This window comes from Pieris brassicae, chromosome 3 (genome assembly GCF_905147105.1).
Source record: "Pieris brassicae chromosome 3, ilPieBrab1.1, whole genome shotgun sequence".
Classification (NCBI taxonomy): Eukaryota; Metazoa; Arthropoda; class Insecta; order Lepidoptera; family Pieridae; genus Pieris; species Pieris brassicae.
In genome coordinates this window covers 21,010,365-21,026,906 of record NC_059667.1, presented here as the reverse complement: position 1 = coordinate 21,026,906, position 16,542 = coordinate 21,010,365, and the positions used below count along the sequence as shown (strand labels likewise).

The 16,542-nt window shown below is 37.6% G+C and overlaps 1 protein-coding gene across 1 annotated transcript; it reads right to left on the bottom strand.

The window, feature by feature from the left end:
• Positions 1-3,895: 3,895 nt before the first annotated feature.
• LOC123707264 (N-acetyltransferase ESCO2) lies at positions 3,896-15,463 on the bottom strand. The gene is made up of 10 exons (XM_045657163.1): positions 14,953-15,463; positions 13,700-14,758; positions 12,628-13,029; positions 11,071-11,199; positions 9,272-9,367; positions 9,060-9,175; positions 7,850-7,918; positions 6,659-6,823; positions 6,402-6,523; positions 3,896-6,068 (listed from the first exon to the last, which is right to left on the bottom strand). The coding sequence occupies exons 1-10, from the start codon at positions 15,209-15,211 to the stop codon at positions 5,864-5,866; spliced, it is 2,622 nt and encodes an 873-aa protein (XP_045513119.1). The 5' UTR covers positions 15,212-15,463; the 3' UTR covers positions 3,896-5,863.
• Between the last annotated feature and the right edge of the window lie 1,079 nt (positions 15,464-16,542).

Here is a 16,542-nt window from a genome sequence, read left to right as displayed (position 1 = left end):
ACGCCGAAGAGCGCGGCTACGTGGTGTGCGGACCTGACTCCGCCACCCACTTTCCTAGAGCAGCCGCCCACAGGCCGGACACCATCGACCTGGTGGTGCACAACCGGCCCGACCTCCACCTAGCGCAGGAGGTTCTGATGGACGAGTACCAGTCGGACCACCAGCCGGTGCTGTGCCTCATTGCGGGGGCTCCATCCCCGCCCGCACGCACCCGGAAGGTCACCGACTGGAATACCTTCGAGTCCATCATGGAAGACACCCCTGCGCCCGGCCCACCGGATTCGACATGGCAGAGTCCATGACGCGGCAACTCCAGGCAGCTCTGGCGGCAGCGACCTCAACGCGCACGCCGGAGATCACCTGCCAGGACCTTGCACCCCATGTGCAAAGGCTGATTCAGCGCAAGCGCGCGCTCAGGAGGCAATGGCAGCGCAACCGCTGCCCCGCGCTCAAAACGCAGCTGAATCGCCTCGCCGAACGTGTCAAGGCCGAGCTGGCCTCACACGAACGGCGCACATGGGAGCGCACACTGGGAGAGGCCACCACAGAGCCTACTCGTCTCTACCAACTTTGCCGCCGTCTCTACAGGACTCCAGAGCCGAAGCGTCCCCTGCGTGACAGCAACGGCGCCATCACCTACAACGACACAGATCGGGCCGAAATATTCGCCGAACACCTCCAGCGCCAGTTTTCGCCGAACCCCGCGACGTCCCCTACGCGCGTGGCAGAGGTGGTGAACGCTGTCGAGGCGTGGCTGACGTGCCCGATCCCTACCGACGAAGCCCAGATCTTCTTCTCGCCGTCACAAGTGCGGAAGAGGATCTCACGACTGCGACCCAGGAAGGCGCCGGGACCGGACGGCATCACCCACGAGGCGCTGCGCCATCTGCCCATGAGATGGATAGTTGCGCTGTCGCGCCTCTTCACGGGTATCCTCCGGTATACGCACTTCCCCAGATCATGGAAAGAGGGCAAGGTGATCCTAATATCGAAGCCCGGGAAGGACTCTACCCGACCCGAGAGCTACCGACCCATCACCTTGCTATCGACGCAGTCGAAACTGTTCGAGTGGCTGTTGCTGCAGAGGATCGAACAATACCTGCAGCCGAGGCCCGAACAGTTCGGCTTCCGCGGCGAGCACAGCACGACGCTGCAGCTGACGAAGGTGCTCTTCACTGCAGCCTCGGCCCTCAACAAAAAGGAGGGGGCCGCCGCCGTTATGCTGGACATGGCGAAGGCCTTTGACCGTGTCTGGCACGACGGCCTCGTGCTGAAGCTCATGCTCTCAGCCCGAGGGGTGCACACTCGCCCTTTACGCCGACGATACGGCGTACGTGGCGTCATCGCTGAGGGCCTCGCACGCTGCCCAAAAACTCCAACGCGCTCTGGACCTCCTGCCAGAGTGGCTGGACAAGTGGAGACTCGCCGCCAACCCGGACAAGACACAGGCCATTGTCTTCGGCCGGGGTTGGTTGCCACCACCCCTACGCTTCCTGGATCGAGACGTGCCGTGGAAGACGCCGGTCACCTATCTAGGGGTCACCATAGACCGGAGTCTGACCATGACGCACCACATCTCCAGGGCTGTAGGGAGAGCCAAGTGGGCGGCGCACACGATTCGCCCACTGATCACAGGCAACCTACCTCTCCGCACCAAGCTCGCGCTACATAAACTGTATGTGCGCCCTCACCTCACGTACGCGGCACCGGCGTGGTTCTCCTATGCCAAGGAGACCAACCGCCAAAGACTGCGCACCGTACAAAACACCGTCTTACGGTGCGCTGTACAGGCACCACGCTACGTGAGAAACGCCACCACCGCGCGAGACTTGCGGATGGAGTCGATCGACGAGTTCGTCGCACGGCTCGCGATGAGGATGTTTGATCGAGCGGACGCCTCTCAACATCCTCACCACCAAAACATCGCGCCGTGGCACTCCAGGCCGCCCGACCAATACAAGTACCCGCGTGAGCTCTTCTCCGCGGGTCCCGACGACACCAGGGCAGCAACCGCGACCGCTGGTCGCCTCGCTGGGCCTCCCCCGGGGTAACCGGGGGTCTCATCCGGCGGAGCTTGACCGCGAGCCGCGCTAGCTGCCCGATACCACCACTGATCACGACACCAGGGCCAAGTCGAGATTACTCCTTGGCCCCTCATCACCACCGGATATGACCCCATCGGCTGCGCGCAGCGGGTAGAGACTGAGTCTCCCCGCGCGCCTGCAGCCCCCACCAAGGGCTATATGACCGCCCCCGTACCGCCCTGTATACCCGCCCGCTACGCCCGAGGGTGTAGCACTAACTACGAGAAAAAAAAAATTTAGGAATTAACCATCGCAGAGTAAATTGATCCGACTATTTGGGCATTTGGCCTATTTTTCACTTTATACCATTTTATTATGCTAGATATATCCCTTATATATGTACATATCCATGCATATACATATCTCTTGATATAGTCATCGAGGACTCAGCACTAGGACGTGCCAACAAAAGATAACCATTGTTTTTATTACAGAATTGAAAATACTAGTTCCTTTTATTCTTAAAACCTCATTGAATTAAAGGCCAATACGGAGGCGGAAAGTGGCCGAAGGTTTTTTCATGATAATACAAGGTAGAAGGTTCATAGAACATCTTCAAATGAAAAATATAGCTTAACTCCATTTAAGTGATACTCAAACGAACTCGAAAAACTTATTTTAATAGGAATTATTTGACTCAAAAATGGTCATGATTGTTTTTAAAATTTCATGAATGAAAAAGTGGCTCTCATAGTGTAGTTGTAAAAACCATGTACATACCCGTGCCTGAAGGTTCCATGGATTCTTTTTGCGTTTGCACTAAACTCAACAGCACAAAACTGCACAGTAAAGTGATTAAAAATAGCGAGTGTGGAAAAAACAAACTTGTAACTGGCACAAAAGATGAGTTCCGACTGGCCCCGAGGGTGGAGGATTTCTTTGACCGGTTTTATATGAGTCAAAATATCCTTTTCTTCATCCAGAACAAAGGCTACCTGTGTCATGAAGTAAGTGAAATTGACTTATGACCAGTTTCTTATGTATGATACACCTATGTGCGCCGGCTCGTAATAACAATTACTTATTAAGTAAAAACTTGTTAAACGAATTGAAGATTTGTATTATTATTATAAACTGTGGTCACCGTGACCACGGTTTATTACACGCTGTAAAGCACGCGAAAAGTCGGAAAAATTTAAAATTATGTAAATAATTATAAGTTTATAATACATAGCTTCAATCCGTTTAAAAAGTGTTTTCTTAATGTGTAAAAGCTATGTTAACAAAAGACAATACTAAGAAATAGTTGTGTAAAACATGAAATTAATGCAATTATATCAATATTTTTCTGAAATAGATTATCTACCTTGCGATAAAATATATCGTGTAAATTTCAAAACCATGTTCTATATATTTTCGTCATAAAATTGGTGTATCGGATCTTTAAAAATGGATACATAAACTACTCAACTCCATCATATATTTTTTCCATTCGCCCTACTTCAAGAAACGATTACAAAAAATGAAAAGAAACAATGTACTTCTTTGTAGTTTAGCGACCGGATAGGTCCTTAAGAGAACTAGAGCAGTCATCCAAAATTGTCAGAATCCACAACAATGGCCTGATTATGGATGGAATATTTTGAAGGTTAATTTGACTTGTAAGCGGTGTCAACTGTATATGAATAATTGAAACGATTGGATAAGTTCGTCTACTTAGGCTGTATGTTTACTCCGGATGGCAATATGATGATGATATAGAAAGAGATTCACTCGTCTTAATATTCCGTATATAATTTCCAGATTTTGAGTAATTTATATTTATCAGGGTCAGTGCAATATGTAGGTCAAAATAAAAAAGTCTCTACAATATAGCTTTTATTAAAATCAAATCGAAATTATTTTGTGAAAACTTAAAAACAGGGACTCAATCATCCAGAGGCTACGCAAATAAATATTATTTACATTTCTATGGCATTGTTAAAGGTACACTTTCTTTGGATTCGTCCCCGCTTTACAGAAACTTATGGTAAATAAAAACAGTATCCAAAGTCACAAAGGTCCCCACTTACATTACCCCGTAGAAAAACTAATGTATTACATTTACACTGTAATATAAAAATCACCAACATAACTCTCCGACACAGCTTTAACAAACTCAATTTAAATGGAGGGGACTTTAGTCACTCTAGTGTAATTAGACATTATTTTTTAATTCTTCTAGGGAACGGCTTCTGGAGCTACATTGCATTTTGGTATTTGGATATACTACTATATCAAAATAAAGAAATAATTAAACATTTTTTAATTTTTACCCATACTTAAATTTTGTAAAAAATTGAAGGTAGATGTATGACCTACCCTCAAAAGTTTGAAATTTTTGTGCATATTACTTATGATGGTAAATGTTTTAACAGTTCATCTATTTAAACACTAAACAATATTAGAATTAATTCATAATTGATAAATTAAGTTAACAAGCAGTTATACATTCAAGACAAAACGCTAAATCATTTTGCTAAAGAATATACACTACTAAATAGTGAGGCCCAAATATGCCTTCAAGTCAAATTCTTGTCTGGAGTAGTGAATAACTACACGTAAGAATATTACAGTTCTTCAAATCTTCACAGACTAATAACTTTTTTGTCCATTGTCCTTAATGACAAACCTAACTAATAGTTAAGGTATGGGCCATAAAGCCTAAATGCCCGAGTACTATATGACAAATAAGCGTATTTAGTGTTAATTTTAGACATAACAACTACACATAATATGCTTAACTAAAAGCTAAACATTATAACGGTTTAAAACAATTTATTTTACCTGCTTTAAAACTAATCATATATTTTTCAAAGTAACAACTTTCTATCCAAAAAATGTACCAAATCTGACCAAAAGGCTGTCAATAAACACACATGACATGGCACTTAGAGAGCTGCACAAATATTTCTACGAACTTTAAAATGTATTTGAGCTCTTTTTCAAGTAAAAAATTACATCTTAAATAAAAACTTAACCTAACCGAGGCACATTCATCTTACAAATAAAATTGGCACTTATAAATATGACTAAAATATTGGTCCCAAATATGCATCACAATTAGAAAATATTACATTAAAAACTTCTATAAAAGACAAAGGAAGCAAACACAAGAAATTAAAAATCCATATATAAAAATTAAAAGTGCCTTTCTGGCAAAAAGTAAAACCAAATGTGGTAGAAATTAAAACTTTCTGCATTTAGCACTAAAGCATAAAAAAAATCGAAACAAATGTGTTGTGTAAAAATGTACTACCTTGTCAATATCCTTATAAACTAGGTTGGAAAGTAGCATCTTGTTTTAATCAAAGAACCATACTTAAGATCCAAAATGCTAAACCATAGGATGTTCTTACATTTTTAACTTAGGGGCTGTTTACTGCAATTTATCCCAATTTCTCTTGTCAGCTAAAGTAGGCAAAGCTCTCACAAATAATAGTACATAAATGTATTCATTTTTTGTAGGAATCTTCGAATATGCAATTCGTTTTCAAACATAAGTAAATTAATTACTGTTGACGTAATCACCAAATAAGAAAATCCCCCCTATAATGCTTACGTAATACCTGAACGTCCCCATATCATTTTTTTCCTAAAAAAAAAATACTAGGATCTATCTAACAGCTCCAACATTTTGTTGAGTATTCAAATGACTGACAAAGTAGTCTACACTACTAGTAGAACTCTACATAGCGTAGTTTCTATTCACTAACTATACTAACTAACTTAGTCACTTACTGCTTTTAGCACACTTATTCACAATTTTGTTTCAGTTCACTTAACTTATATAATTCACTTTAGTTCAAGTACACATAAAAGTTTTCGGTACCACAATATTTAGTGGCAAAAGCCTTCCCCGAGGGAGTAGGAGAAGAAAAGGCGATTTCCTGTCTGGTGAGAGCGATTCCGTAGAGGAAAGATGCGCGTGCGCATTCCAGCATACGGACTGCTACGCCCCGCCTGCGGTACTTTAAGTGGGTCCATATTCGGGATACACCGCATCTGTAAATAGTTTACAGTTAGACATTTGTTATTTAGAAACCGCATATACATTGCAAGAATAACATATAATTAAAGAAAAAATACCAGATAAGTGTTGCACATAAATTCATTTTTTTGAGCCTACATATGCCCTTAGGTTTTGTTCTAGGCATAGAACCGACCAGGGATTGCCTTTCTTTGGCCTTCTGTCAACTAACCCGAGGTAGAAGCTTCCGGGAATCGAACCCAATGTGCCAGGCGTCGCGGTCTCGCTACGAATTTGCTTTAAGAAGGCTGTTCAAAAATTAAAACCATGTTGCGAGGTATATATAGCTAACTCTCATAATGACTTACTTGACGGGATAGTCTTCGATGCTGCAGCAGTCGGGTTCACCTGGAAGTAACTTGTAAGCTCTGGCTTTGGGTTCAACCACCAGACAACCCACGATTTGCTTCTTTTCAATATACAGATAGGCCTGAAAATTTAAAGTTAATATGTAATAAGACATTTTATATAAACCAATGGATTTTTAGTAGTTTTGGATGACCATATTATCATATTAAGAAAAAAAGATAGGTGTAGTTAAAAATATATACAAATAAATACTTACTGTATATCCATGGGTTTCTCCTGGCAAATCCGAGCTGTATCCAAGTTGTGGGTGGACCACCCTGTTGAGCACGGAGAGGACTTTCTTCCACCCTGTATCACCACCTCGAACGCGTATAATACGACCGGTTTGTGTCTTCTCTACGATGTATTCGTCTTTCCAACCCTGAAATAAATAAATAAAAAATTATAACTATACATTTGGGTATATCTGTTAGGAGTACCACCGCCTTCCACGGGCTACTTTCTGGTTTATGGTGATGACCTTAAAGAGACAAGAACCACGACTGCTACGCGATGGAAATATAAAAGAAATAAAATACGAAACAAATTCCTAATATGGAGAGCCGGTAAGTCTGACTCTCGCATGTAATGGATTTTGACATAGCCCTTGTTTCTTACAATACCTTACCGCAAACTCGACACTCTCATATGTCAAAATTCGTTACGTTTTTGACAAACGAGACTCATGTTTGGGTCAATTTTGAATCCTAAAAGCTACAACTGAGTTTCGTACAGATTGATATTTAACTGAAATCTAATATCAAAACATTTTGTATGAAGTTTATATCAGATTGTCTAAAAATTTGATTCGCCTTTAAACGGAAACTTTAGATTGAAAATAAAATAAAAATTAATCATTGGCGTTACAACTCTTTTTGGGTCTGGGCCTCAGATTTCTGTATGGGTTTCATAATCATTTGTCTTTCTAATAGGCAAGTAGGTGATCAGCCTTCTGTGCCTGACGCACGCCGTCGACTTTTTGGGTCTAAGGCAAGCCGGTTTCCTCGTGATGTTTTCCTTCACCATTCTAGCTGATGTTAAATGCGCACATAGAAAGAAAATCCATTGGTGCAAGCCGGGGATCGAACCTACGACCTCAGGGATGAGAGTCACACGCTAAAGCCACTAGGCCATCATTTCTCAAGTGGAAAGACCCGAAGGTCAGAGTTAGTTTTAAAGGCGGTCGCATTCTGTTAAAAAATATTAAGTACGGACTACATATACATACGGGTACAAAGGATTCGTTAAAAATAGTGCGCTATATACATATTATCATTATAATTTTACAGCGTATAAGACAATTTTACGTAACTTTGGTTGTTTTGGAATCGATGCACTGGACCAACTCTGCTCTGGATTGGAGATTGGAAATAAAAAATGTTAATTTATAATTACAAAGTACACTTACATTAAATTTAAGTACATCAGTAGCATTGTGGTGAATAAGATGATGATGCTCGTCTAATGGATCTCCAATCTGAAAATTACAAAAATATTGATTTTTAAAAAAGGATAATGAATGTATCGTTTGCATTAATAAACATATTTTTTAACTTCCTTAAGTATAATCTAAAGCAGTTGATAATGGCCAATTAAACTATGTAAAAGTATGCAGATTAAAACGTTTTTAAACAAAGTAAGACTGACCTTATTACAATAAATAGTATATTGTAAATATAAAATAAATCTTAACCTTATTGAAGATAATTTTTTTTAATGAATAAAGTTTTTTATATGATGATTACCATGCCTGATAAGAAAATAAACTCATGTCCAAATAGTTTCAAAACATGAGGCAATTGAAAATTAGAAGAAATAAAAGTTTGGAAATGTTACTTCCAGTAAAATAATGTAATGGAAAATGGTAGGACACGTTATGAGAGAAGAATTAATGGACGAAAGCGCGACGGACTGGCTCTGCCGCTACGATAAAAGATAACGAGGATGACACAGAAAAATATAGGAAGATGATATAAGAAGAGCAGCTGGACTTATGTGGCTACGTAAAGTCAGACATCGAGAAGAGTGGAAGCTCTTAGAGGAGGTATGTCCAAGGACAAGCTGCTAAAAGTATAACCGGCTCGCCGATTCATTATTAGTGTTTATTATACTTCGTATTTTTATGAACTAGTTTAAGTACATATTGGCTATTATTATTATTAATTAATGAGACGGTGAAAGATAAATTGATCTAAATTATTTTGTCCACCAAAGTGTTAATGTAACAATGTTGTCATGGTATATACTCTTGTTGTATGTACAAAAAAATATAAATTTTACACAGTACAGAACTAATTTCAGTGTACGACCAACTAGGCTCCAGAAGATAAACCACTCCTTATATGGAAATTGTATTCGTCGATACAAAAACTCTCAAAATAAATTACAGAATTATCACTGAATTGAGTAAATTCATAAAGCTTTTTTATAAATTTGACGAATATTTAAATGATACTAATCAATAAATCAATCCCAAGATTTTCTCCAGTTCTGCTTGCGTTTGCGAACTGGTAGTAAATGTAAATTTACAATTAATGTAACTTATTTTCTGACGTTCATAAGTCTACTTGTTAACCTATATGAATAGTTATTTTGGGTTTATCAAATGTGAATATTACCTGGTATATAACGCCACACTCGCTGCACTGCGTGGCCCCAAACTTCTTCTGCCCGGCATCGATCACATATTGATCAATACCAGTCTTTATAAATTTTTTCTTTTTATCCGGAGCGTCTGTGATTAATGTTTTTTTGTATGAATATTTTTATAAACGTAACTCATAATTTAGTTTCAAATATAATGTATATTTTATATATTATTTAACTTTACCTATACTCGTATTTGTCAAAATTCCTGGATTGGGCTTTGTGAAGATTGGGAAGAGCTTCGTCGATTGATCTGTTCCAGCCGGTATTGACGGTGATGCTGGTGATCAAGTATATTGATAATATTAAGAATATTGGAAGAAATTGGATGACAATGGCACAAAAAAAATTAGGGTGAAAAAAGTGTGGAGTAGGCCTTCAGGAGCGCCTCTTAGTTAAAATTGTAAATGTAGATTGTAGATGAATAAAGGCTTATTATTATTATATATAATAAACGATATACAAATGAAAAGCTGGCATTTAAATCGATTGTCATGAATTTTAGGGTTCACCTGATGTTAAGTGATACCATAGAACATTAGACATGTTGAGTGTGTTGCCGACCTTTTAGGAAGTGAATAAATTAGTCGTAAAGCGCAGAATTGTGTCCAAATTGAACAAATTATAATTTTTTTTAATGAGGTGAAAATGCGCTTACGCTTGCGCGAAGGATGTCGAGCTTAAGGGCCTATACGGTTGCATAACTCCAAAAAAGCAAATTGTTTCTTTCCATTTTTTGTTATCGTTTCTTGAAGTAGGGCGAATGGAAAAAATATATGGTGGAGTTGAGTAGTTTATGTATCCATTTTGAAAGATCGATACACGATTTAAATAACTTCGCTCGATAGAAAAAAAATCTAAACATAGCCAATTTTTAATACTTTGAATTCATTTTATGACTAAAATGTATATAATTTATATTTTTTTCATAATTTTGAAATTTACACGATATATTTTATTGTAAGCCCACTTGGCTTAATTCCATTTCAAAAAAAAAAAAATGATAAAATTACATTAATTTAATGTTTTACATAACTAATTGTTATTACGGGCCAGCGCGCCTCAGTGCTCCAGCTTCCCAATGCGTACCGCAGTCCATCCCGTGACACTGACACAGCAATGCGTACTGGGATAGGGCCTTAATGCGGGGACTGTGGGGCTGGGTCTACACTCAAACTACGCCCTTAAGATGGGCTCTAGGGGTTCGCCAGGCATTCTACCCAAAGATCGTATTATAAATCTAGGAAACCGTACTGTATGTGCATATTTCGTTAGTAAAAATGAAACTAGTTGCCCCCAATTGTTTTTATATGTCCATCAATGAAACATCACATTGCCAAAACCGGACAAAAGACAGTCTGTGCCCCGTATGACGGGACCACAGAGTACAATATGTACTAGAAGGAAGGATTGTGGAAAATATTGATTGAAAAAACCAAGAATTCTCCTGTACGTTAATGATTTTAATAAAATGTTAATACAGTATTGTATGCAAATAATCTTAATTGATAAAAATAAATGATTTAATTTAATTGTTGTAGCAATTGTATGTTAATGTAGTTTTTTAAGATTCGAATAAAAATAATATAACTCGCTTGGGTTTAAAAGGTAGACTTGTGCAAAGCTTTAGTGTAATATAATAAAGAAAAATGTATCTTCTCTTCGATTTGAGAACTGGCAGTAAATGTAAAATTAGAAGCATTTTATATAAATTTCTGTTTTTGACGTTTATAAGTGTACATTGTGTTACCAACATGAATAAAAGATTTTGAATTTCATCTAGTTGATTGTAGTTATTGAGCTGTTCATCAACTTCTAGTATTCTAGTTGATTCTAGATTGAAAAATGTTGATGGAGAAAGATTGCTATGAATTACTTGATTGAGTTGCGAAATTTATTGCATGAGCCATTTAATTTTACTGTATAAAATTTTGTCTGAAGCCCAGACCTATAAAGGTATAATTTTGCTTGAGATCAACTTACGTATTGTTTCAGTAGACGCCAACACTGCCTCAGCATTGATGTTATTCGATTCAGCCAATTTCAGTATTTGTTCATCAAGCATTTTTATCTCTTGCTCGATTTCATCTAAATCTGGTATTTCGTGCTGACCTGCAAATTAAATATTCTTACTAAATCTTTAATGTTTCAATGTAATCTATATTTTTGGGTGTGATCTTACAAAGAGAGTTGAGCATCGTATTAGTGGTAAAAATTTGTTTAGCAGCAGTGGATCAACATTGTTGATGAGCGGCCAGCACCTTGCCGCTTCAAGAATTACCTTTCTCGTGTCAGAATGTCAAGCAAAGCTCTCAAAATAATAGTAGATATTTGTATTAACTTTTTGTAGGAATCCTGTGTACAATGGATAGGACAATGTGTGGGTAATATGTGTAAAGTTAATAATTTAATTTTGACGTTATCACCATATAAGAAAATCAAAGGTTTAGGTTGGTTTAGCTTAACTGCTTAGGTATATATAATACCTCTACATAACATAACGCCCAACTCTTAATAACGACAACAATTGAGTAATAAAGTACTTTCTAGTTGATAAAATTAGTAAAAACTGCGCAGCTGTGTACGTTTTGTCGCTTTAGCCCGCAATAAGCTCGACGGCATTGTGCATACGAACTTTCCAAAAAATTCGTTCTTTTGATTAAAAATTGAGATTGCTTGTACATGTAGACTGTTGCTGACCATGACTAATAAATAGGAGTCATGGGTTGTCTCTACGTTTTTCTTCTCTCCATTTAACGAGAGTTAGAGTCTACAACGCCATAAAAGGCAGTTCCTTCAGTGTCGTTATATAGAGTGTACACTGTATATATGTCGCAGTAAAGTAGTTAAATCAGAGAGCTAATTGTATCTCTAGAGAGTTAATTAAATGTCGATATTCAATCAAGTCGCTAGCATTATGATTTAAATAAAGCAGCGTCGAAAACGTTTAACTATCTGTCTGACCGAAAGCCAGCGTGTTGGTTAATAATGTAAAACAAGACTCCGCCATGATTATTTCATTTGTTATTTCGGTGTGATCGTGTTGAACTGTGAGCTTGGAAATTCCGTGTTTTGCTTTATTGTAAAAGGTTAGATTAGTCTTGTTGCCTAGGAACGTTTCGTTCACTCACATGTGTGACGGAACTTTAGCGACTTGACTAAATATCGATGTTTAAATAACTGTCTAGAGATTCAATTAACTCTCTGATTTAACTACTTTACTGCGACATATATAAAAAGTAATAAATGTATAAAAAGTATGCTCAAGTCTATTAAAGTCTGGGGATGTTTTAAGGAAAGCTCACAGTAGAATATTATTGGTGAAGCGTAACCATTTTTAGTGTCCCACATGTTTTGACATCTTTTTTTGATATATTTGACATTATTATTTCACTTATTTGGCAATTTTTTAAGTATTGACATTCATTAGTATACATAGTAATTGAATTTTGACACAATCATGTGTTCGCTCTTCAATCTTAACTTAACTTTAAAATATGATCACGGGTTATGCCCACAAGACTGGAAATAGATACTTACCATGAACAACATTTCCATCAACAACAATATAGCCACCTTCAACTGGTAAAAGACCTTCTGATATCACACCATGGCTGTCTGTATGAGATTCCATTACTGCATCACTCATTTGACCGACTTGCAACTGATCAATTTGCTGAACTGTAGGTGCTTCTGACTGGGCTGTTGTCGGCAATTTTTGACCAATTTCAAGGATCACGGGTTCATCATGGGGTAACACACTGTTTACAGGTACAGCTATGACTGGTTCAAATATTGGGTTGGTCTCCTCAATAATAGTGCTGTTGAAGCAAGGGAGCTCTTTCATATGAACCAGTTCGTTTTCAGGCACTTCCTCTTCGGTCCACTGACTGAGGAGTGCTTCGATTGTCTGTTTTTCTTTATCAAACGGATCTGTTTTGTCTGTAACAACTTTTTGTTGGTACATTGGAATTTTTCATATTAGTTTTTGTTGTGATTTTATAAAAAAAAAACAGTTAACATCTGGCTTCTAATAAAAATATAAAAAGTGAAGTGTATTTGTAAACAACTATACCTATATGTATTATTAAATAATAAATTCTAGTAAAATAATCATTGATCTAGACCTATTATGATTACGATTATTGTTTACAGAATGCAGTTTTTATGTACTATAACAATTTACCTCTAATTTCGCAAACCCAAATTTTATCAAGTTTGTGCTAATATATCAAATGATGGCAATGCAGAATACATTCTAGCTGTTCGACAGCAAACTACACAGGGGCCATTCAAGTATTACTCAAGCAGATTTACTGCAATTTATCCCTGCCCCCCTCCTCTTGTCAGCAAAAGCAAAGAAAGCTCAAAAATAATAGTACATATGTATTTGTATTATTTTTTTTTTGAATGCTCGAAAATGCATTTCATTTTCAAGCATAGACAATGTGTAGGTAATATGTGTAAAAAAGTCAATAATTACTGTTGACACAATCACCTATTAAGAAAATCAAAGACCCCCAAACCATGCTATAGTGCTTATGTAGCATGTCAATGGTCCCATATCAAAGATGCAATGAAATTAACACACATTAAATTAAATTTCACTTACCATGCTCCATTTCCTGTGATGTATCTTGACTCATAGACTCATCTTTATTAGTTGATACAGTGTTATTGGATACTAAGGATTTATTAATTGCCATCAAGTTGGTTTTGACAACTGTTTGCTTCTTTAAAGGCTTGGGCTTCCTAATTTTATGTCTTACGCCCATATTAATTTGGCCAGGCTTTCTTTTGTATCTGTTAGACTGGGGATGGAATGGTCTATGCTTATGAGTTGCTGTCACTTGTATAGCATGAGATATTTTTGTTGAAATAATAGGGTTTAGCTCTGGATTAGGTTTGCCATAGAATGATTTTGTGGAAAGAATTTCTTTAAGTCGCTCACTGTTAAATAGAGAGAGACGAGCTTTGGGAGCAGTACTAGGATCTAGACGTGGATACTTTGATACAGGACCTGTATCAGTTTTGTCATCATAGTTTAATCGTTTGTAACTTTTTTCACTTCCACAAACAGAATCAGGGCTCTCTTGAACCTCAATTACAGATCTGCGATGACCAAGCTTAGGTGGTGATGCCTTAGTTTCTGTAGTATTATGAGGAGTTTTCATTATATGAGATGGAGATATATTACTAAAATCCATTTTAGTTAGACAAACTACCGCAGATTTGATTGGTGTAACATTTTTCTTCTGCTCCAATAAAACCCCTTTGAAGCTTTGCAATTTTGGTGTTAATTTAAGACTACGTTTGGAACGTCTTAAGGATTTTGTTGGAGTGTTCTCTTTAGAGTCAGAACCAGAATCTGAGTCAAAGTTTAGGTCTTTTAAAGAGCTGCTGCAACTTTCTGTGTCAGCAATAAGACTGGCCAGGCTTTTTCGTGCCCGGCTAGAGGTAGATGAAGTTGTATGGACACTTGTACAAGAGTGACTAGATGATGGAGTTCCAGGGTGGTTCTGAAAGTGTGGAGTAACAGGTGTTGATAAGGACAGACATTTTTCTGGACAGGAATAGCGCGTTTGGTACTTTTTCAATGTAAAGGGAGATTTCATAAAGTTCTTCAGATCTGTTGTTTGGTTAAGCTTACGAGAGTGACTTCTAGTTCCACCTGCAAGGAAATTGTTAAAAAGATTATAATTTTTAGTGATTGGAATTGTAGAACCTGACAGAAGTAACCTGAGATTAACACTGTAGACTAACTAGTAATTTGCTACATATATGTCAATATCGAAATTGCTTTGATATTTCAACTGTGTAGATAGATATACAAAAATTAAATTGGTATTAGTATTTTGAACTCACGCCACAGAAACCTCTCAGGTGTTTTAGGGAAACTGGGATCATTTTCATCACAAGAGCTAGAGTCTAGAGTACTGATGATGCCTAGATCACAGTCATCGCTATCGCCTTCGCTATCAACAACAGATAGCCTTCGATGCTTCGTCAATGATTCCTGCTTGGGAGGCGTTTCTGGCACAAAGAGACTCTTCTTTCGCTCCGACATTTTTGGCGTATGTGTATGAGGAAGCCGTGAAGAACGCCGAGGAGTTATAGCAGCCATAACGCATAAGTTTCTGTTAAATACCACGCCAAAAAGTCACTTATGTTTGCACCTGCCGTTCGCGCCTACTGGCAAAACCTTACTCCACCGTAAGTTCAGTAAAACTATGCATTGCCGGTAAAACTTATGAATTATCAGAAAAACAAAATTATTAAAAACAAATAATGAACAAAATCACTTTAAGGTGACAATAAGCACAGTTATTTCACTCTAAACAGCGCTCAGTAAAAGCCACACAGCATTGTCCGAACTTGTTTGGCGCGTAAACAAATGTCATGACAGAAAAAAATTTAATGCCAACAAAAAGCTACACTCGACAGTGACAGCTGTTGCATGGGGTTTTGACGAAATCGCTCGTACCGGTACGCTCATGCATTATACTTGAATATTAAAACATGGGAATGAAAATGAATATATTTTGTACCTTAAAAATTAGGAGATTGCATATTGAAAACAATTTATCTACTAGAGAAAAATTTAATTTAAAATAAAATAATCTTCAAGCCTATATAATCTTTTTCTTTAAAAGGAAAATTGTACAACATAAGTTTATTGATGTCTGCTTGATACTAGAACTACTATATAACTAAGTTTAAAAGCTTTTTTGTGTTTTTTAATTTTATTTTTTTCATTCTCAGGTCTCTAATCTTGGTTTCATTTTTTTGGGCATATAAACGTAAATGTTCAATGAGGAACAATTGAATTTTACACTGTGAAATCACTGACTATTTACAATTTACTACAATAATAAAATAATGTACAAGAATTTATATTTTTATTTTCTACTAATTCCAAAGTGCAATAATCCTGATAACCAAGAGACAAAATAAAATAAATAATTATATCTTTACGTAGTCTTTATAATTTCAAAGGCATTTTCAGAAAGGTAAATATGGTAATTGTTTTACAAATTTTCATTATTAGATGTACCGCTAGCCAAATAATTACTGGACTAGTCGTCCCAACATAATATTTACTCTGTAGCAAAGATCCCAGAGTTGTTTAAACGTCTAAGGCGATTTTAAACCTCTTTGGTTTACTAAGTAAGATAGGATTTAATTTAATTCCCTTAATTTATTTCCGAAAGTTATTCTCATAATTATAATTTACGAATAACGTATACCTTCATATAGTAAACAATTGTTTATAGCGACGCGAGTATTGTGATATGAGAATAGATAATAAAAGGTTAATTAATTGATACTTCTAGTATATTCTGAAAATGCCATAATGTTTTTGTTTGTAATCCAACAGCGTTGATTCCATCGCTTATAACCCGATAATAGTAACTGAAACAAACATCTTTATGAAATGTTGAACAATCCTGTTCA

What these genes read in the sequence shown, in the direction of transcription:
- LOC123707264 (XM_045657163.1), bottom strand. Translation starts at nt 15,211, where the DNA reads ATGGCTGCTATAACTCCTCGGCGTTCTTCACGGCTTCCTCATACACAT. An exon ending in GGCGTCTACTGAAACAATAC is followed by an intron (nt 9,368 to 11,070) that starts GTAAGTTGATCT and finishes CTTGATCACCAG; the next exon opens with CATCACCGTCAATACCGGCT. An exon ending in AGTGTGGCGTTATATACCAG is followed by an intron (nt 7,919 to 9,059) that starts GTAATATTCACA and finishes TGTAATTTTCAG; the next exon opens with ATTGGAGATCCATTAGACGA.